Raw genomic sequence first — 22,589 nt, 5'->3', positions numbered from 1 at the left:
CTCCACCATCTTCTCTCTGAAGCATGCTTTTTAAAAAATATTTTACCCTTTTGTTAGTTTTGGGACATCCTTCCAGCATGGTGTTTTTTGTTTTTTGGGGTTTTTTTTGTTTGTTTTAGAGAGAGAATCTTGCTCTGTTGCCCTGGCTGGAGTGCAGTGGCATGATCATATCTCATTGCAACCTTGAACTCCTGAGCTCAAGCAATCCTCCCTCCCACCTCAGCCTCCCAAGTAGTTATGACTACAGACAGCTACCACCCACCAGACCTGGCTAATTTTTTAAAATTTTTTGTAGGGAGGAAGTCTGCCTATCTTGTCCTGGCTGGCCAGAGTTTCTCTATATAAATTTAAGCAAATAGGAGTATATGTTGTGTACATTTTAAAAAAATGTTTTTTCCTCTTTCTTACACCAGGTAGCATACTATTCTGTACCTGTGTTTTTATGTAATGTATTTTGGAGTTGTTTCCATATCATTTCTCAAATTTTTTTTTTGAAACTGATGCATAATATTCATTATGTGGATGTAGGTGTATCATACTTTAAGTTCCAAATTGATGGACACTTGGGTTATTTCCAGTCTTTCTATTATGAATTGTGTTACAATGAATAATCTTATACACCTATTATTTTGTATGTTTTAGGGTATAATTGTAAAATCGGTTGGCAGAAATGGGGTTCTTGAGTCACAGGGTAAATATATTGCCAAATTACCTTCCACAGGAATGGTATGAAAATGCCTGTTTCTCCAGTCTTGACAATAGTGTGTGGTTAAACTTTTGGGTTTTGTGAATCTGCTGGGTGAAAATGGTATTTTAGTAGTTTCATTTTTCTTGATATGAATGAGGTTAAACCTACTTTGGCTGCTGTGTTGACAGTGGACATTTAGGGCACAAGGTGAGAAGCAGTGAGTTTGACATTTACAAGTTGGATAGTTGAGCAGAAACCAGCAAAGGAGTCAAAGAAGTGGCCAAAGGCTGACGACTAAGAATTGGCTAATCCTTTAATACGTGGAGGTTTGGACAAAAACAGTTTTAATGAAATAGCAAAATGAAGTCTAATTGGAGTGGGTATTAGAGAGAATTGAACACAGGAGACATAGCTCTTTGAGTTTTGCTACAAAGGGGAACAGAGAGGAGCTGGAGAAGAATGTGGTATAAAAAGTTTGTTTTAGCCCAGGCGCGGTGGCTCACGCCTGTAATCCTAGCACTCTGGGAGGCTGAGGCTGAGGATTGCATGAGCTCTCAGGAGTTCAAGACCAGCCTGAGCCAAGAGAGAGACCCTGCCTCTACTAAAAATAGTAAAAATTAGCTGGGTGTGGTGGTGCATGCCTGTAGTCCCAGCTACTCAGGAGGCTGAGGCAAGAAGATCGCTTCAGCCCAGGAGTTTGAGGTTGCTGTGAGCTAGGCTGACACCACAGCACTCTAAGAAAAATGTTTTATTTAGATGAGATAGCATCACTGGAGTGACATTCTCTATTCAGGGTTTTAGAGCAGAGGGAAATAGGCTTGGAAGATGGTAGGTTGTTGGATGTAGTAGAAGCATGTGGCAGTTCTCTTCTAATTGCTCGTTTTCATACTGAAATAATATGGTCATCAGCTGAGAGGAAGGTGGGGAAGGAAGGGGAGATGTTGGGGCTTGTAGAAGAGAACCAAGGTATGAAATGGAGAAAATGTAACATCTTTGCTGGAGACCACCAGCTCATTTGAAGTCAGTGGTATGAATTGGGACCAGCCAGCAGGGTGTGTGTTTTTCTCCAGCCATATTCAGCTAAGTGGTGTAGGCACAGAGTCCTGTTAAGAGTTAAATTTAACAAAGGAGGAGTTTTGCCAGGTGACTATGGTGGGATAATGGGGGCGTGAGAGTGAATAGTCTGCATGGAAAGGAACAGAGGACATGAGTGGGGTAAAAGGATAGTGATAAAGGCAGTAAGAGTCAGTGGGTCATATGTCTTTGTGGCATTTACAATTGTTGCATTTGGGGTGTTAAGCATGACTGGGAAGGTAAAGTTAGAGTGGGATGCTTGGAATTGAGGTCATAGAGGGGAGCAGTTACAATGTCATGGTCTAGGACATGACCAGGGGAGTGAATGGCTGAGGAAAGGGTAAGATCATTGGAGAAGTCAAAGAACTGAGAGACCAGGTCATTGGAAGCCTCATCTACATGGCTGGTGAAATCACCGGGAGTGATTTCCAGAGTGGAGGGTGAGGGGCAGTTAGTAGGTACGGCAGATTGATAGCATCAGCCTTCACTGGGGGTTTTAGGAAAGGGCACTGTTGGAGGCACCCCTGAGGGACAATGAGGACAATTTAACACTGCCCCCTGGCCCTTTCCCAGTGGTAGTGGTAGGAGGGGAGTGATGGGGAAAGCAGGACTGCAAGGCGGGGCAGGGATTCAGCTAGGCAAGAAGGTGAAGGGAACATTCAAAGCAGAGGTGAGAGATTGGTGGGGGGGCGGTTGGAGTTTGCTGAATTCTAGGTGGTAAAGTGAAAGTTTCTGCAGTTGGGAGGAGAGGGAGATGGAGATCAGAGTAGGGGATGTACATGAAGATGAAAATCTGGGTGGTGAAGAATGACAGTAGGGCTTGAAGGGGATGGCTCCTGCTGTGAGATGGAGTATGAGATTTACCAAGAAAACCAGAATGTGGGGGCCACTCTTTCATCTTGCCAGCAAGGCATGGCCTTACCTGGAGCATAAGGAGCTCAACTTAAAGGCAGGAACAAAGCCAGCGAGGCTCCAAGGTCTTAGTAGTTCATTGCTGCTGTGCCTCAGAGGTGCTTTTGACAAATCTTGCTGCCCCTTCTCCACTGCCACATCATCCTGTTTTGTTTTCTTTACAGTAACTATCTGAAAATCTGAGTATTATTTCTTCTCCTGTCTCTTTACACTTTGTGTCATGACTGCTATGTTCTGGTCACCTCAAACAGTGCCTGGTGTGTATAATAAGCATTCATGTAAAATGTTCCTCTTGGCCCATGCATCCAATAGATATCAGCAGGCACTTTTCTAGCATTGGAAATAATGTGAACACAACAGAAATTCCTATTCTGGTGGAACTTAGGTCCTAGGGGTATAGAACTCTCACAGCTCCAGGCATTGTCTCGTTTTACTTTTAAGTCCTGTATCACAAATCTCTTAAACATCAAGTATAGCCAAACTGAAATGCAGACACATTAAACCATTATCTGTATCCTAGATGTTAATTTCCCATTTACCATTCATACCTTAAGTAAAGAGTAACTTCACTTGCTAATTTAAATTTTTTTACAGTTAGTAAACTGTATAGCATCCGTATTTTTAACAAAAATGCACTAAGGAAGGAGGAGTGAGGTGATGTCCTACTAGCTTACCTACCATTCTGGTTACATCTAAGAATCAGTTTAATGAAACTGTTAAATGTAACAGTTTTCCTAATTTCTCCATTTTGCCTAGGAAATGATGTTGACAGAGTACTAGTATGACCTTTTTAATCCATTTTCTTTCAGGTAGCAATTGTTGTATTAGGAAACAAAATTGACCTTTCTGAGCAGAGACAAGTGGACGCTGAAGTGGCACAGCAATGGGCAAAAAGTGAGAAAGTGAGACTGTGGGAGGTAACTGTTACTGATCGGAAAACTCTGATTGAACCATTCACTTTGTTAGCCAGTAAACTTTCCCAGCCTCAGAGCAAATCAAGCTTTCCTTTGCCTGGGAGGAAAAACAAAGGGAACTCTAGCTCTGAGAACTAAAAATCTGTAATTCCACAATTGTTGAGTAGTGATTGCCTTTAAATGTTTGTGAACATGGAGTAAGATTAGTATTTAAAATAGGCTATTTGTATCTACCTTAGGTCCTTAAAAAACACCTAAGGAAGTTAATGCACGTTAGCGGTTATAACTATTTGGGCTGTTCACTATTGCCTAATATGAAATAATGTATTTTCATTCTCATTGTTTGAAACCTGTCCCTGAAATTAGCACCTTTGTTATTTACATTGCACTTGTTCAAACAGTAAAATAAAGTTTGGTTAGTATGCAAATGCACCTATGTGTAACTTCTCCCCAACTCCAAGCTGTTTCAGAAGCTATCATGCTGTGTAACTTTGTGCAAACTTCTTAGCTCAAACATTTAACTTTAAAAAAATTCATTAGTCATCTAACTGTAAAACTTGTCACTGTTTGTATTCAAATTGGACTAAAAACAGTGAACAGTTTAGGTACTAAGTAAGCTAAATTTTATGTCGTGGAGATGCTGCTAAATAGAACAAACTCAAGATACAGGTTTGCCCAAATTATATTTAGAGTGACTTGAGGTACTAGGTAGTCTAAGTAGGCTCCTTCCACTCAAAAGGCCGTTTTTTTCTTCAGCCAGACCCCTTGATAAACCAAATACTAGAGGGCAAACCGTTTATTTTTGAAAACAGCTAAGCACTTAAGAACAGCAAGGCTTCCATTTTCCAGAAGGAATACTGTATCTTCTGGAATAGTTTTCTAGATAACCTAGTTATGTGCAATAAAATATATCATAAAAATACTGGGCTACAGGTGATGTTAACATTAGTTATCTGAGTTTGTGCTATGGTTCTCTGAAGACTTTGGCAATATCTGAGCAATGTGGCTAACTGTATTTAGCGAGTTGATAGCATAACTAATTTAAAGGGTAGGAAGCAAGCTAATTAGTGGTTTCATCTGCAAAAGCAGTTAACTCTTTGATTTAAATGTGAAGTATGAAATAAGCTATTCAGCAAGGACATCAAGTAAATTGTAACATCTTGAATATTTGTAAGCTCAAGTGGCTCAGTTCATGAAGTTCAAGCCATGTGTAATTCTTTTAAAATTTCTCATCACTTAGGCTTGAGCCCAGGAGTTTGAGGCTGCAGTGAGAGCTATGGCAATGCTACTGTACTCTGGCCCAGGTGACAGAACAAGACCCTGTTGTTTCCCCCAAAAAGTAAAATCAGGTATTAAGTCACCCCTGCCTCCTTTCCCAGTTATTGAATATTGATTGTCTAAGCTTTTTTCCCATGTATTTTACATAGATGGATACTTTCATAATTATTTTTAATGTCTCCCTACAGTTTGCTTTTCTTCTACTAATGCAATTTAGATCTATAGTAGTACACACAGGTACCATATTGTTTTTGAATGTGGTAATGGACATATGTGTACCTGGATGAGTTTCTCGGGAGGAGACAGGAGCAGAACTGCTGGGTCATGGTATGTGCATACTTAAGTATTGCCAAAATGCCCTCTAAGATGGCTGGCTGTACCAGTTTATCCATGAGAGAACCCATTTCTCATGCACTTGCCACTACAGCATCTGCAAGTTAGCCAAGTGCTTTAAAAAAAAATGCAATATCGATTATTTAACCTTTTTAAAGACACCGTAAAATCTATTCTGTTCATAAATTAAAGCACCAATGCTAACATAGGCAAATGATACCTATTTATTAAATATGCATTATTAGCCAGGCATGGTGGCTCGGTCACACCTATAATCCTAGCACTCTGGGAGGCTGAGGTGAGAGGATTGCTTGAACTCAAGTGTTCGAGACCAGCCTGAACAAGAGCTAGACCCTGTCTCTACCAAAAATAGAAAAATTAGCCAGGCATGCTGGCGTGCACCTGTAGTCCTAGCTACTCGGGAGGCTGAAGCAGGAGGATTGTTCGAACCCAGGAGTTTGAGGTTATAGTAAGCTACGAATGGTGCCACTGTACTCTACCCAGGGCGACAGCAAAACTGTTTTAAAAGAAAGACAAAGGCAAAAGCAAGTGAACACAGCTGCATCAGGTGGTTGTTTTTAATATTGTTTATTAGCACAGTAACAAATGCAGACTTAAGTAGTCCACAACATATAACCAATCCACTCTGTGACTCCTATTCCACGCCTTACAGTTAACAGCTTAAGGTATTTCACTACAGGTTTTCACAAATCCTGATTCAAACCTTTAATCTTGTAGATTGGCATATAAAATAAAATACATTAACTACTCATTTCCTATACGTTGTCTTATAGCCACATGTCCATTTTATATATATGAGATGACAAGTCTCTAAAAACTCTGTTAAATATCAATGTCCCTTCCAAGAAGAGAAAACAAATTCCTTTTTTTTTTTTTTTTAAAACAAGAACGTATGTAGTCTTAGAGGGACTTTACATAAATGGCCATGTGTGTAACCTGTACAAAATTAAGCTGTTTTAAATTTACAGACTACAAGCAACTGAACCCGAATATCTAAAGGTACATTCTTTTCTGTACTACATTTCAGCTAATATTGCAGAACTAATGACAGTTTTAAAAGTTGCTATTACCAATTCTGTCTACTGTAGCAAGATACCTTAAGTTACAACAAAATCTTAGGAAATAAGACGAATAATATCTGTTATAGAAATATGCTACTCTTTACCAACTCCCACCCTCCCCTACCCCTTCAAAATCATTAAGCAGCTCTTCTCTGTGACAGACAAATAATCTAAGAATTGTGAAAACCCAATTTATGTAGCGTATCTCTTGGTCCACTGTCTGGCCATTCTGTCATGTTCTGCTCTGTTGGTCATATACTGAGTGGCAATACTTCCCACCAACGGGTCAGCTGGAAGAAAAGAACGTGGATTACTTTGTAGAAAGCAAAAGAACATTTTGAACTTTCACAAACACGTTAGTGATAGCTTGGGTAGAATGTACAACAAAGTATGTGTGATCAAACCCATGTTTGAAATACCACTTCACCATTCTGGGGTAGTTTTTCTTTTTAAACTCAAAAGTTGGAAGAGACATTCTTACCAAAATAGAATGCTCAGGCTTTAGTACTGGTCTGGCTTTATCTCCCTAGTTCATTCTATTTCTCTCCCAACACCCAATTGGAGTTTCTTTGCTCTTGATTGTTCAAGGCTCCAAACTACAATGACCATCCAGCTGTGTTCACATGACCTTTGGCTCAATGGCACCAATAATGGCACTGGGAATACTGTGAAGTCTTGGGGACTGCTGCAATGTAACACTACTTACCTCTACACTGTTTACCTAGAAAGAGCCAGGTCAAACCTGGATATATCCAATTAAGTATAGTGTTTCTCTGAATCGTTAATAACTAAATTTGTATTTGGTTTATCTAGAAAATATTTTTAAATAAAAGGAAATTAAGTCCCAACAAAATTACAGTTCACTAATCACTATGTATTTAGCAAAGAAATAACATTTTCAAAATTGAATACCATCTCAGAAACCACTACAGGGAAAGTGCCAGTGAAACCAGCAGGCACAGGTCAGGTTAGTCAGGCAGATGACATTTGGACGTATGTGGTTTGTTTTATAAGAACTATATGGGAAATAATACAACAGGGGGAAAAAAAGGAGGGAGAATGACTGAAAATGTAAAAACATAAGCCAAACTTATGTAAGTTTTCAGTTTAAAATACCCTGTTCCTAGAACATATCAACTAAGTAATGGTAAAGCTGCATTTTTCAACTAGTGGACTGAACTTCTCTTGACTAAAACTTTGAGAAGCAAATTAGTTTTGTCCTTTGAAAGCTCTTAAAAAAATAAACTCTCACTTTAGAAACTCAGTTTATGTAGAAAAGTATTTTTCAGGTGAGGAAAAATAAAACAAGGTAAAGAATTATTAACCTTACCAGGATTACAGTCTGTAAGAAGTGAGCAGATAGAAAGGAGGACTTTAGAAATGGTTAGTGCTGGACTCCAATTATCTTTCAATATATCCAAGCAAATAACACCTTGGCTGTTAATATTACAATGATAGATTCTTGTCCGAAATGTAACCTGAAAAAATAAGGTAGTGTCAAACAATATTCAAACAGAAAACAATTTTAAGCTCTTCACTAAATTGTCAATGGAGTGACCCTTAATAATTAAAAACAACCCTCCCCCAGATATTTAGTTTTTAAAAAGATGAATAAAGTAACAGTTTTAACTGAAGCTGACAAGATGGGTTAAAGGGCTGTTTAATAAATTTCATTAGAAAGTGTTCATTGATACTATACTATCTCAGGGATTGTCAACTTCATCTTGAAAAAATACCGTCACTGACAAAAGTTTAATAATTCCTGAGTTCATCTTTACCAATTTTAATATTTTAAATATTAACATTTCCAAGGCTGAATAGCTAATTGTTTGCTGACCTCTTGTGTTAGTAGCTGGTAATACCTACTACACTGCCTTAAAGTAAGCTTCAGAATAAAATACTGAGAATCCTAAGTTATAAAACCTCACAAAAACTGAGGTACAATATCGTGAGTACATAAAGACAAACAAAATGCTTAGCGAACATTGACTAAATGTGACTACATAACCCAAATGAACATGACTACATAACCCAAAAAGCTGTATAAAATTTGGAAAGAGATCTGTTTTTCTGCTTTTTATGACCTTTAGATCGGATCCTGCAAACATCTTGTCTCCCTAAATCAGTCTCCTATAAATACAGCCTCCATGGATGAGGAGCCAGTAATGGGCAAGGGCTACAGCAGTAAACAAACCAATGCAAGCCACATGAGCATGGGTTATTTTGTTTTGTCTCCTAATTTTTATTTGTGAAATATACTGAAACATGCCACAGTAAAAATTACCTGTAACTTTTCCAATTTTTAAAAAAATGGACTTTTAATTACTTCTTGTTGCTGCAATTGTACCTATATCTAGCAATCTACCCTATTCTGACAGTGTGAATGAGAATCATAGATCATTGAAGGTTGTAAGAGACGGGTGATTTGGGCAATCCCCACCTATCATACAGAGAAAATCAAGGCCTGGAAGTAAGGAATAGAAAAAAAAAAAATTATAAGGAGTAGAATACAAAGCTTTGGTAAGAGATTCCAATTCTGTAGCTGTTTCAGTGCACGGATATTTTGACAACTTTTTTTGTTTTTTAAAGACAGAGTCTTGCTTTGTCGCCCAGGCAGGACTCAAATTCCTGGGCTCAAAGGTGAGGCCCTCCCTAACAGCTGGGACTACAGGTGCGTGTCAACATCTGGCCTGGCTTGACACCATTTTTAACTATTCAGAAACTTTTTCTGTAGGCTACAAATAGGTGGTTAATTCCAGGGTGCTGACGTTATTATAAATAGCATAATTTTAAATCAAAATAAAGCACTTATTCCTAGAAAGGTCTCTGCCAGATGAGGCCAGTCAACCCAGAGAAGTGTTCTAATATACTTAGATTCATTAAGACATAACAGAAATCTAATTTTTGTGATTAAAAATTAAATTAAAAAAAAACTTCAATAGTTTCTCATGGGAATTAGTAAATTTGAGCATAAATTAGGGAAATTTCTTACCTTTGGAGGCTTGAAGGGATATTCTGGTGTAAAAGTTATATCAAGGAAGAATACACCACCCTCATACACAGATCCTGGGGGCCCTAGAATTGTTGATCTCCATTCATAGATGTTATCGCCTTTGGGACCAGCACTATGAAATAACACATCAGCAGATGTAAGTAGATGGTAGCACTATCCCATTTTTTACCGTGTATCCAGAAAGGGGAAAAGATCAGCTCTTTCCTCCCTTTTTGTTTACTATATGGATTATCTTCACAAAACAGAATTATCTTTCAGACAGAAACTGCAACAAATCTGTCAGCCCTCGGTAAACTGGATGATAAAAGAATGTTAAAACCATTCTAATCCTGCCTAGTTGTGAATAAGCAAGAAACTTCTCCCTCAATTCTCAAACCTCTAGTTGACTTGTAAGAAAATGTAAATAATACTTAAAAAGAGAGAAACATATCTTAGCAAACAAGCTAAATTAGTGACAAATGATGGTAATTTCTGTTCAGAGCTCCATCATTTCTGATGTAGCATAAATGTTTCACTTTCTCACCTACCAACTGGCTCTTTCTTCTTCCGTATTCTTGTATTTCTACAATCTTATCCTAAAAACAATCTGGTAGATGGCCATATTGTTTGTGTCAAACCATGCTGGGTGAGAGAACAAGGATAATGATGACAAGTATACAACTGCAAGTTACTCAATTTTCATTTCAATATAAAATTCTATAATTGGGTTCTCTAAATATTACAGTTGGGACATTAATCAAACCCTGTTACCTGTTATATCACTGTTACATACACTTGGTTACTACGCTATAATTTGGCCACAATACCGTTCCCAAAGCATTGTGTTGGCATCCAGAGTGCTTTGTATTCAAGTACATTAATAAACAAAAAGTTTAAAACCTATGAAGAGCTTAACATACCCACTCAAATCATTAAGTGGAGTACCCCAGTACTGAGGAGAGAGAAAAATAAAATGCTTGGGAAATAGTCTTGGTTATTAATTTAAAAAGACCACAGCATAGTTATAACATGGGTAGTGGTAGAGAATGGCTAAACTAAAAAATTTCAAAAGGTCTGTGCTTGGAGAGACTTGTACAGCTCAGTCAATACTCAGAATAATCCCTATAAAGCAGGCAAAACTATTCTTAAATAAATGTATGGTGCAAACTGGATTTATTCACTCAAACGCTTATTGAATGCCTATATACTAGGTAAAGTGCTGAATATCAGGAGTTTTTACACTGAACAAGATAAATTCCTTGTCTTCAAGATGCCTTCTGCTAACTGGTTAAAAATCAGGTTTGATTCCTTCATTTAAGAGAAAGAGGAGATGATGAGGGAGGGAGAGGGGAACATGACTGTGCCCTATACTTTCCTCAAGCCCACCATAGGTTTTTTATTTCAGTCTGAAACTTGGGGTGGAAGCAACAGAAACAGAAGTTAAAGGAATGAGCTTACAAAAGAAAACCAGAGGGAAACAAAAGTTGGGGAAGAAAACATGACATGGCAAAAGCTCATTCCTTTTTGGAATGGACAGCGGAAGAGAGGCTAATGGGAAGAATAGGCTGGAATTGGCCAAGAGGTAAAAAAAGCTCAGTGACTTCAGCACTTACTAGTTATATGACCTTGAACAAGTTACTAAATCCAAACTCAAGATCATACCACCTACCTCACAGGGATGTTTTAACAATTAAATTGATAACCAAGAGAGAGAAAGAACCACTGTTAGAGCAGACCCACTGCAGTCTCCCATTAAATGGTAGTGATCACTTTATTCCCACTGGCTCCAATAGTATGGTCCTTTTAATCTCTTTGTGATTGGTATTCCCAAGAACTATTAACAACTTGTTTTACATTGGATATATATGGAGAGATTTTTTTAACATTGTCTACACTACAAAGTCATGCTTATTTACCTTTGTGTTTTAAAAATAGATGACTTCCTACTGTTACACAACATTTGACTAATTTTCACAAAATGGGATTAAGGAGAGCTCTTAATCAGCCCTGTCCCCCTAGAAACATGCAGTAACCTCTTCAGTGAAAGGATATTAATATCTACATTCCTCTATTTACTCTATATCCTTACTGATTCATCTCCTGAAGGTAGAACTGGATCTTGGTCATCAGAAGTTTGCCTACCCTGCCTACATGTTTGCACCCCTATCCCCAATATGTTGAGATCCTAACCAACCCCCCAATGTGATAGTATTAGGAGGTAGGGCCTTTGGAGGTAATTAGGTCACGAATGTGGAAGCCCTCATGGATGGGATTAGTATCGTTTTTAAAGAGACCCCCGAGAGCTAACTTTTCTCTACTATGTGAGGGGTCCACCAAGAAGATAGCTGTCTGGAATCAAAGAAACAGGCCCTCAGCAGATACTGAAGCTGCCAGCACCCTGACCTCAGATTTCTAGCCTCCAGAGCTGTGAGAAATAAATTTCTGTTGTTTATGAGCTACCCAGCAGTTTATGGTATTTTGTTATAGCAGCCTGAATTAATTAAGACAAGCAGAAAGTCTACAGACACTAGCTGATACAGTTAGGACACCTGTTTACCAGACTGTAGATAGCTGAAAAGTGGACTAAGTAAACGAAAACAACATTAACAGAGGTTGCGGATAAAGAGGAGTGATCTTCCTTTATCTAGCTCATGATCAAGACTCAAAGGCAAAAGCCTACTCTAAACTTCTCTACACCTCTATCTACTCTAACCTTCTCTCTTTACAGATGAAGAACCAAGGCCAGGAGCAGAAGGTTGGCCCTCCAAAATCTAGTACTGACATTATTCCAAGCTGCTTCCTGAAAAACACTAGTGATCAGGAGCCATACTGTTTTCTGCACATCCAACTTGGTGATGCTAAGAAATCAACTTAGAAAAAATAAGAGTGAGGGCATTCTAACCCCTAGAGGTATGACTATGTTGGCATGGGCCCAATTCTGCTAGTACCTCAGAAGAAAAAGGATAAAGAACAAAGGTTTAACAATATGCCATTACAAGCAGCTTTTATGGACGGTACAAAAAACTGGCGGTTCCCAAATTTCATTGTGCATTAAAATAATCTATGGAACCTTAAAAATTAAAGATTTTTGGACCCTTCTCCAGGCCTTCTGAATTTAGAATATCTAGAGGGGGACCCAAAAATCTATATATTTTAAAAACTCCCTCCCAGCCTGAGCAAGATTTGAGACCCCATCTCTACTAAAAATAGGAAAATTATTAGCCTCCCAGAATGCTGGCATTACAGGCATGAGCCACTGCACCCAGTCTCCCCCTGGTGATTTGTTTTTGGGGGTGGGGCGGGGAGCACAGAATCTTACTCTATAGCCCTGAGAAGAGTGCAGTGGTGTCATTACAGCTCACCACAATCTCAAACTCCTGGGGGCTCAAGCGATTCTCCTGCCTCAGCACTTGCCACCACGCCCAGCTAACTTTTCTATTTTTTTTTTTTTTGTAGAGATGGGGTCTCATTCTTGCTCAGGCTCGTCTTGAACTTCTGACCTTAAGCAATGCTCCTGCCTCAGCCTCTGAAAGTGCCAGGATTACAGGCATGAGCCACTGCACACCCAGCTGTATTATAAATATAATACAACAACATATTTCAATTCTGAAGAACAAAATCAAGGTAAAAGGCAGAAGAGATGGAATCTAATCCACCTAGTAATAGAGAAAGTAAAGTAGTAAGACAAAGTATAAGTTAACTAGGGTTATCCTGGAGTAACAATGCTTTAAGGAAGCAGTCTCCAACCTTTTTGGCACCGGGGACCAGTTTCATGGAAGACAGTTTTTCCACATGGTCGGGGGAGCTCAGGTGGTGATGTGCAGCCAGGTTCCTAAGAGGCCATCAACTGGTACCAGGCCACGGCCCAGGGTTTGGGGACCGCAGCTTTAAGGGCTTGGAACAGTGGGAGGTTACTGAGTCTGGACTGTCAGTATTCTCACTCTGGCCATCTGAAACTCTGTTTCATTTAAGCCCAGTTTTCATAGTTCTTTTAGAACAGAATTGCTTAGGATCTGAAGGGAGACCTTTTGACATGGTCATTCCTACTTCATTCGAATTACATTTTCTATGGTGACCCGTATGCTGCATCTTTGGATGAAAATCTACAACAGTCATTCACAGGAAATGTTTATGACTACTCCTATTCCCAACTATAATCCTATGAAAATCATCAGTGACTATAAGGGCGGTTCAGGTCTCTTGTGCCTCCACGGTCACAATGAAAGACAGATTTTGGTCCTGTGATAAAAGCTTCCACTGACAATTAATTGGAAAACTTGGAAATACCTATACTAAATGGACACTATCTCGCTGTCTTGCTGCCTTCTCCCTCCTGGCTTCACTTCAGTTCAGGTGCTCTTTCCTAGCCTCTTCCTTCTGCTATGACCTTAGACATGGTGCTGAGAGAATTAATATGTGGAGCAACTACACACCCTGCAGCCATGTAAATCAAAGGGCTCAAGTTTACTCCAATAGCAGGATGCAAATCCACTTTCAAAATGAGGCAGAGGTACTTGCTTCAGCAGCACACATACTAAAACTGGCATAATACAGAGAAGATCAGCATGGCCCCAGCACAAGGATGACATATAAATTTGTGGGATGTTCCATATTTTTAAAAAATTTAAAGTTAAAATGAGGCCTGACAGCCCACATAGAAGACACTTCTACCAAAAGAGGGTGCTCTTCCTCCCTTCTTTAATGCAGAATACCAACTGTAAGCAAAAATGCATGGAAGACTTGAAGTGGGTGAATTTAACTAAGTTATATCTCAATAAAGATAATAATTTACCCAAATATAAGAAAAATAAAGTTTGAATTCAGTTTTCCTGAATTTGTTACATAAGTTCTGGCTAACGCAGTCCAGATTTTCCTAAAGTGATATTCCTTCCACTACACCCATGAAGCTTGCAATAAAGTTATTTGCCGTTGGACTATCAACGTTGTTTATAAACAATTTACTAGTCTGCTTTTCCTGCCTTATTATTCATTTCTCTTTCACATTTGGATGGAAGCTGGGATTAAACAGAGACAAGAAAATCTTGTGATCTGCCAAAAGATGTTATTAAACTTTACTAATAAAAATTCACTTTGTAGAAAAGAGTCAGTTGAAAATAAACACCACGGAGAGTGCTTGAGTGAAGGAAAGGGGATTTCAAAAATAATGTGACAACTCCAAAAATGCTGAGAATCCCCACCTTAATGAAACCCAAAGATGGTTTTGGGAAACAAATATCAGTTCAATCATAGTCCAAATGTTATGCCCCTAAATCACAAAAATAACAAGAAACAATTCTTCCCCCCCCAACCTAGAGCAAAAAAAAAAAAAAAAAAAGTGGTATAGAATATGAGACCTACTTTCCCCCCAGCTCAGAAGTTAGGTTGGTCCCAGAATTTAGATCCACTCTATTCCATTCTAGTTCACAGTGCATTGAGAGGTCCAGCAGTCATTGGAACCACCTGCACTGAAATGTGAGGTCAAACCCCTGCCTGAGGATACAATATCACCCACTGCTCAATGCTCTGTGAAGCTGAGGCCTCTACAACTTCTTTGTTCCCGCCCTCTCCACTGCAGGATCCACAACTCAGAGCTACCAGGAAATAACAGGGTCAAGAGGTGAGGAGAGCTATTTATTGCACGGGGAACCACAGGCTTTTTTCTTGGCCCCAGCTGGCCTGGAGAGAAAAGAGGAAGGCTGTTTGTATTTGCATAGGGCTGAGAGACTGAATGAGTGAGGCTATGCCCTGCATGTCATATACAAATCTGGCCTTGGGGAGGGTCTGGCTGCTTTCTCATCACTAACTCTCTCACTTATGTGACTCTTGGTCCTACTCTCTACGCACACCCTTCTACACACCCTTCTAGCTGAGCAGTCGACAACAGCTTTCGCAAAGCTAGGTGCTGCAGCAGCTGCCAAAGAGGCCCACAGATGGAATGTTGACATGTGACATGTCAAAGCTGCCCAAGTGTAGTATGTCTAGTACTAGGACTGGTAAGCAGATACACAGGACTTTCACTAGTGCTGACTAGTCAGGCACCATGATGGCTTGTAAATTAACACATGGCAGTGCACATGCTATCATACCAGCTGCTTCCTAAAATGACTCTAATAGTCATTTAATGCCAAGAAGTACAAAGCATTATCCCCAGAGAAAGGTCCTAACAAAAATGTAACATTCTAAGAATTTCCAATTTTATATGAAATACCACTCTCAGGGATCGAATTGCTAAGGTATGTGCCTATTCAGGATAGGTTTATATGGAAAAGGCCAAAAGGTGAGAAAAGTCCTGATTAAAAGGAAAAAGGAGGCAGTTGTTCCAGGCCTTAAGTGAGGAGATTGGTTTAGAGCGACAAATGGGGGTAGAAAGGTTAAATAATAATAGACGATATGAAAAATGAAGTGGGAAAATTTTAACCTTTAATTTTTTTTTCCTTCTTAAAAGGAACCAGTAACCCTAACTTAAGTATTAGAGCAGAGAAAAAAACATTAAGATAGCTCAGAAGACATGCATAAAGACAGCAGATTGAATACAGACATCAACTTTTACTCCTCCAAACTCCACCAGCATTACAGTAGTTTTTTTTTAAGGCATAAACCTCCAAAGAGGGAGGAAGGGAGGAGACAATGCAAAAGTTTGGAAGCTTAAAGGCAAATAGACAAGTGCGAAAGGGTTTGACATATCCAAGACAACAGAATCCTGAACTGGCTGTGAAGAAAGCCAAGACTGAGTCCATGTATCCCCCAGAATCCCCTTAAAAATGCAGGAATTTGTAGGGCCTGCGGAAATTGGGAATGAGGTAGTGATAGGTTTGGTTAAAGGAAAAAGATTAGTTAAAAGTGTGTTTAAGAAGCAGTCAAAGCCTGTAATCCCAGCACTTTTGGAGGCAGGAGGATTGCTTGAGGCCGGGGGTTCAAGAACCCTGGACAACACAGCCTGTCTCTACAAAAAATTAAAAAAATTAGCCGGGCATAGTGGTGGATGCCTATAGTCCCAGCTACTCGGGAGGCTGAGGCAGGAGGATGGTTTAAACCCAGGAGTTTGAGCTGTTGTGAGCTATGATCATGCCACTGCACTCCCACCTGGGTGATAGAGTGAGAGCCTGTCTCTAAAACAAACAAAAAAGCAGCAAATTCCAAGACCCTTTATGATAGGCAGAATTCCAAGATGGGCTGTATGATTTCCTCCCTTGAGTGTAGGTAGAAACTATAACTTGCCACTAACCAACAGTATATGGCAAAGTTGATGCAATGCTATTCCCTAGACCAGGTTATGCTTTGTTTACATAACACTAAGTCTTAACTGACTGAAGAAGAGTCTCCTGCTAGCCTTGAAGAAGCAAGTATGACGTAAACTGCCTATGTGAGTGGCCTATAGAAGCTGTGGACCTCAGTCCTAGGAAGGAACTGGATTTTGCCAACAACTCTGTGACCTTGGAGGAGCTACAGATGAGGACATAGGCCAGCCAACTCCTTGACTGCAGCTAAAGGAGACCCTGAGCAGAGGGCTCAGCTAACTGTGCCCAGATTCCTGACCCACATTAACTGTGAGGTACCACATGTGTGTACTGTTACGGGCTGCTAAATTTGCAGTTATTTGTTACACAGCAACAGAAATCCTGCCAGCTTGAGGTTTATTTTCTGGAGAGGTTAAAACAGAGGGTCTTGTACCAGGGGTCATTAATATGAATGGGGCCAGAAGTGTTGTACTGAAAATGAGCTTAGGCATGCAGGATAGTTAAGACTCCCAGTTTTCTTCCTCTACTTAATTCCCAGAACACAGCCCAGCCTTCACCCTCCCCTCCAGGCAGTCTCTTTTGGGGAATATGAGCAGCCCAAAGAAAAGACCTCAATATATTGACATTAAAGGTTCTCTAACTGATTGATAACCAAGAAACACGGTTCCTTTCTAACATGGAAAACAAAGATCAAAACAAACTAGAACATAGCCAACTATACAAAACAGAAATTATGGAGATGAAATTTCAAAATAAGCTTATCATTAATTAACATCCAGAGGGATAGAAGACACTACAATGATGGAACAAGAATAAGGCCAAAACAAAACAACATTCAGAGAAGAAAAAGTAGCTTTTGGAAATTAAAAATGAAAGCAGGTCAGACACAGTGGTTCATGCCTCTAATCCCAGCACTTTGGGAAGCCAAGGTAGGAGGATCACTTGAGGTGAGAAGTTTGAGACCAGCTTGGGCAATACAGTGAGACCCCATATCCACAAAAAAAAAATTTTTTTAATTGGCCAAGCGTGGTGGTGCATGCCTGCAGTCCCAGCTACTTGGGAGGCTGAGGCGGGAAGATCACTTGAGGCCAGGCGGTCAAGATTGCGGTGAGCTATGTTGGTGCACTGCACTCCAGCCTGGGTGACAGAGCAAGACCCTGTCTCAAATATAAAGATATATCTATATATCTATATCTGTATCTATACATATATAAACACAAAAAATGACAGCAAATAAAAAGATTTCAAAAAAATCAATTAAGGGTAAAGTTGAAATCTCCCAAGAAAGAACAAAGAGAGAAAACAGGAGAGAAAAAAAGATATAAAAGCTAAAGGACCATAAAGAAGGTCTAAGATCTGATTAGTAAGAGTGATCCAGAAAGGCTAAATAGAGAGGAGGGGGTCACAAATAACTTAAAAGGTAGCTCACATCTGCAGTCACAGCTACTCAGGAGGCTGAGCTGAGAGGATCGCTTGAGCCCAGGAGTTCATGAACAGCCTAGCCAATATACCGAGACCCCACTTCTTAAAAACAAACAAAACAACAAGAAAAAACCTTAAGAAAACTTACTAGGCCATGAGTTTCCAGATTGAAAGAGTACAGTACACTGGAGGAAAACTGACTTTCACAAGGCACATCAAGTTTCCAGAGAGAAAAAAAGAGATAAATAGCTAGGAATCCAAAATCAACTGCTTTGGATTTCAGTAACAGGGGGAGTGAGCTGGCACTGGAGCAATGTCTTCAAAATGATTTCCAACAAAAATTCCACACCAAGACAAACTATCAGTCAAGTGCTAGGGGAGAATAGAGTTTTCAGACATTTGAGGTCTCTAAAAATTTATTTCCCAAGAATCCTTTTTCCTGAAGTTACTGGGGGATTTACTGTACAAAACAAGGGCATAAATAAGAAAAATAAGATAAAGGAAATAAAAATTCAATGGACAGCAGTAAAGAGAATCCCCAAAAAGACAGTGATAAGAGTCTCCAGCATGACAGCTATATACAGACTTAGCAGCTGCTGTCTGTCCAAACTGGGACAAGTCAGGAGGCTCCAGGACAGATTTCTTCAAAAAAGATAAAATTCATATAAAACTCAATGCATCTGAGTATCTTTTGAGGAGGTTCAGACAATTATGAAAGCACATAAGGTTGAATTAGTGGTAAGTATATATATTAAGACATATGGGATAGGGTGGGGAGAGAAGCAGAAGGGAGAAAGGATAAGGAGAAAAAGTGAGAGTGAATAACTCCAGAGGGGGAAAAAAGTTATTCAGGGAAGAAAAAGTAATCACAGTTTGCTACATGTAACATTCACATAATATAAACAATGAATACTGATCGATATTGATCTAAATAAAATAGGATGAAGGAAGGGTGTGACTGGGGAGGAAAGAACTAAATCTTCATTATCCATTGCTGTGAATCAAGAGTTACAAGCAAAAATGGAAACATCAAGTAATACGGGTATTATACCTAAAAACAGGAAAGTAAACAGCAAAATAATCAGCTCAAAGATGTACAAGTAATTGCCACTAGAGAGCAAAATGAGGGGAAGGCTCCTGGGAACAGTTGCTTTTTATAACAATCCTTAAAGAAAGTCTTTAAACTATGTTAGTGTATAATTTTAATAAAAACAAAAACAAAAGATGGAAAGATAAAGATAATGTCATACAACCTACAACCATGTGACATAGCTCTTTTTACCAATTCCAGTTCCTCTACTATGCACAGTGTTAGATGTTTTAGTTATTTTTCCAAATGATCATCCAGTTGGTTCCCGGAAATCAAGCCTAAAATATTAGCCTAATATGGATTCACCACATGTAGTTCAGTGCATGCTGTATTATATATGGTACAATGCAAACTAAAATAACACAAATATAAAAAAGGAATATACAGGATACAGAAATTTATTCTAGAGAGAACTAGAAACATTTCATAGTATAATAACAGTTATGCTTACTTAGAAAGCTGAATAGGGTTTTTTTTGAGAAAGAGGATTACCAAAATGGAGAACAACTTTTGGTTCAGAGATGTGTGTCTCCTGCAGAAATGTAGATGAAGATGGAACTGGAAAGACTAAATGAGAACAGTTCACAAAAGACCTTAAATGCCCATTCAGAATTTAATAGTTTTATACTGTCTACAGGAGTGAACCAAAACAAAACAAAACAAACACCAAAAAACAAACAAAAAACCAGTCACTGTCTTAAGAAGTGGAAAACCCCAAATACTAAAAACATCAGCCAATTCAGCAATAAGAAGCTGCACTCAACCTTCAATGAATGAAGCAGAGAGCCTAATTAAGAGGCTATGGAGATTTAACAACCTGGAGTAAAGCAGTGGCAATGAGAGCAAAATTGTCTCTGGGAAAATCAATAAGTACTTCATTGTAACAATCCTAAAGAGTTATCAATAAATCACAGATCCTCTGAACACATCAACACACACACACAAATAAGATGTCTACGTTCAATTCTCAAAGAGCAGAAAGGAACTAAAACTGTTTTTTCCAGGCCTGCCCAGTATTCCAGCAGTAGCGTTAACCAGACATCTCAAGCACACTACCATGTAGCATTTAGTCAAGTCATTATTCACTAAATAAATAAAATGTGGCTTTACATATTATAACCTTGTCTGTTATGGTAACATTTCAAAAAATAAACCGTGTACTCTGATTTTAGTTCAGAAAATGTTCACCATTGGTTATATGCCTAATTGATTCATTTGCTGTTATATGCAATCATTTAAAAAAATATAGTGTCCATGTTTTTTTAGGTATTGCCTAGTTTTATTTCAACAGGTAAAAAAATAAGGCTTAATATTCTTTTAAAAATATTATTTAGCCAGGCGTGGTGGCTCATGCCTGTGAACACAGCTTCTTGGGAGTCTTAGGCAGGAAGATTAGTTGAGCCCAGAAGTTCAAGACCAGCCTGGACAACACAGCAAGACTCAGTCTCTAAAATAATAATAATAAGTAAAAACACTATTTAAATGGGATCATGGCTTACAGCAAATAAAGGGATAAGTATATCGAAAGGGAACACATTTACGCAAAATGAATACTTTTAGTCAGTTTACCTGGCGACTTTGTTGGATTGTGCTTCTTGTAAGAACCAGGGCTCACAAGTTGAGAAACTCACAAACAGGCACATTCAAGATCACATAATCATGAGATAAGAGGAGCACCGCATAAACTCAGAGGATAGCCACTGAAATGCAGTGCATTTCTGACTATTAATTATACTTCTCTCAGAATTTTGTTAACTAAAGTTGTTGTCAGTATTTGGCCATTTTAGTGTTTTGTTAATGTGCACTTACATTAACAATGAGCACCACACAGAGAGCCATGAGGCAGACCAGCTGGGACATCGCTAAGATAATAAAATCAGAGCACTCAAGATTTGTTTAGCAAAAACTAAGTGAGATGCAGTCACCAGCACTGGAGGAGCAGCAGCTATGGCACTAGTCTCAACCCCACAGAAACCTGATCAGGGGACAGAATGTTCATTTTCATGCAGCCAAGGTGAAAGCAGACAGCACCCAGAAAGCACCCAGAAGCCAAGGAGCAGACAGACAGCTGGGAGAGCAGGCTGGCAGAGGAGTGAGCCTCTGAGTTTCAGTCTGGTAGAGCAAAATGACTTTCCCCTTCACAATAACAGTATCAGTCAGAGCCATCCTTCACTTCAAGACACCCTTACACGTCTGTTATATACAAACCCTATACCCTGGACATGGTTGTGGACTTCTTTTTGACAAAAGAATTAAAGGAAAATTTCGGTGGCTCCTGCAGTTGAGACTGCTACGCATGGAAGAGTGAGAGTATAAAATAAGTCCTAATGTGTCTTATGATAGTACAATAAACCAATAAAAACCACCTATTTAGACCTCAATATTTGTTCAGTATTATGCTAGATACCAAAGAAGTTTGCCTGCTGGAAGGGCAGACTGAGGCAGAATCATTAAGGACCTTAAAAACCAGGGAAGAAACTTGACATGCAACGCAAAATGTGAAACAAAATCACAAAAGGTTAAAATACCATTTTGGAAAGAATAATTATCCCTGTTTTGCATTAGAAGAAACTGAGGCTCAGAGACTTTAAGTAATTAACCTTAACCTAATGTCACTCAGCTACTAACTAGCAGAGGCTGGACTCAACCCTATGCATTCCAAAGCCTGTTCTCTACAGTAGCAGTCCCAACCTTTTTGGCACCAGGGGCTGGTTTCGTGGAAGACAATTTTTCATGGACTAGGCATGGGGTGTTGGGGGGTGGGGGTGGGGAGCTCGGAGCTCAGGCAGTGATGTGAGGCCCGTTTCCTAACAGGGCACAGACAGGCAATGGGCCTTGGCCCAGGGGGTTGGGGACCACAGCTCTACAGAATCACCTACTGTTGCTCAGAGATTGAGTGAAGCTTCATTTAGGCTAATGTTTCTGGGTAAAAAACCTGGTAAGCAGACAGATATGGGTCATCCATACAAATATCAAAGTCACAAGGATATGGAGAAACATGAGGTATATGCTCAGGTGAAGAGAGAGGAGTGGTGGTGTTGGAGATGGAGGAAAATTTCCACGCCTCATACTTCCCCTTAAGGAGAGAAAGAAAGCAAGAATTTTAACAAGAGAGTAAAAAGACAGCTGCAGGCACATTACTATCTGGAAAGAGATGAAAAGTAGTTCAAGTGAGGTAACTAACTGGTAGTAAGTTTAGACTAGGAATCAGTTTCACTTCCATTTAACACGGCAAAATTCTGACAAGATATACAAAAATGGTAAAAGCTAGTGCCTACTTTCATAAAACTACCAGCTAAAAGGGGATCCAATAAGAAATGACTAAAATACAAGGTAAATTGTTAGAGGATGGGTAAAAGGAATGTGGAGTGGATATGAACTCCAGGGTGACTTAGAAATGGGCCCAATATAAAAATTTCATATGGGCAACCCTCTCCTTTACTGTCCCCCACCCAACACACACACAAGCACACCAGGTTTCAACCATGAGAAAAGTTCCCTTTCTTTCATTTGGGAGCAGTGGGGAGAAGGGAGAATAAGTATTTAGACCAAGTGTCCCAAAATGA

At 39.3% G+C, this 22,589-nt stretch overlaps 2 protein-coding genes and 1 non-coding gene across 3 annotated transcripts in view; 2 read left to right on the top strand and 1 right to left on the bottom strand.

Moving 5' to 3' along the window:
* The window catches only part of NKIRAS1 (NFKB inhibitor interacting Ras like 1), a 29,956-nt gene extending 25,984 nt beyond the window's left edge, over nt 1–3,972 (top strand). The window contains exon 4 of the mRNA XM_069473298.1: nt 3,484–3,972. Within this exon, the coding sequence (XP_069329399.1) occupies nt 3,484–3,726 (243 nt within the window). The 3' untranslated portion in view covers nt 3,727–3,972. The remainder of the gene's footprint in view (nt 1–3,483) is intronic.
* Nucleotides 3,973–6,428: 2,456 nt separating this feature from the next.
* LOC138386720 (ubiquitin-conjugating enzyme E2 E1) overlaps nt 6,429–22,589 on the bottom strand; it is a 66,623-nt gene continuing 50,462 nt past the window's right edge. The window contains exons 4-6 of the mRNA XM_069473297.1: nt 9,274–9,406; nt 7,612–7,759; nt 6,429–6,571 (exon numbers count right to left, since the gene is read on the bottom strand). Coding sequence (XP_069329398.1) covers nt 6,474–6,571; nt 7,612–7,759; nt 9,274–9,406 — 379 coding nt within the window. The 3' untranslated portion in view covers nt 6,429–6,473. The remainder of the gene's footprint in view (nt 6,572–7,611; nt 7,760–9,273; nt 9,407–22,589) is intronic.
* On the top strand, nt 13,784–13,890 carry LOC138388812 (U6 spliceosomal RNA). Its single transcript, XR_011234298.1, has one exon. It is a non-coding gene; the product is annotated as a U6 spliceosomal RNA (small nuclear RNA).

This window comes from Eulemur rufifrons, chromosome 7, assembly GCF_041146395.1.
Source record: "Eulemur rufifrons isolate Redbay chromosome 7, OSU_ERuf_1, whole genome shotgun sequence".
Lineage (NCBI taxonomy): Eukaryota > Metazoa > Chordata > Mammalia > Primates > Lemuridae > Eulemur > Eulemur rufifrons.
Note: the sequence above shows the minus strand (reverse complement) of the source record. Positions and strands in the feature narration are given on the sequence as shown.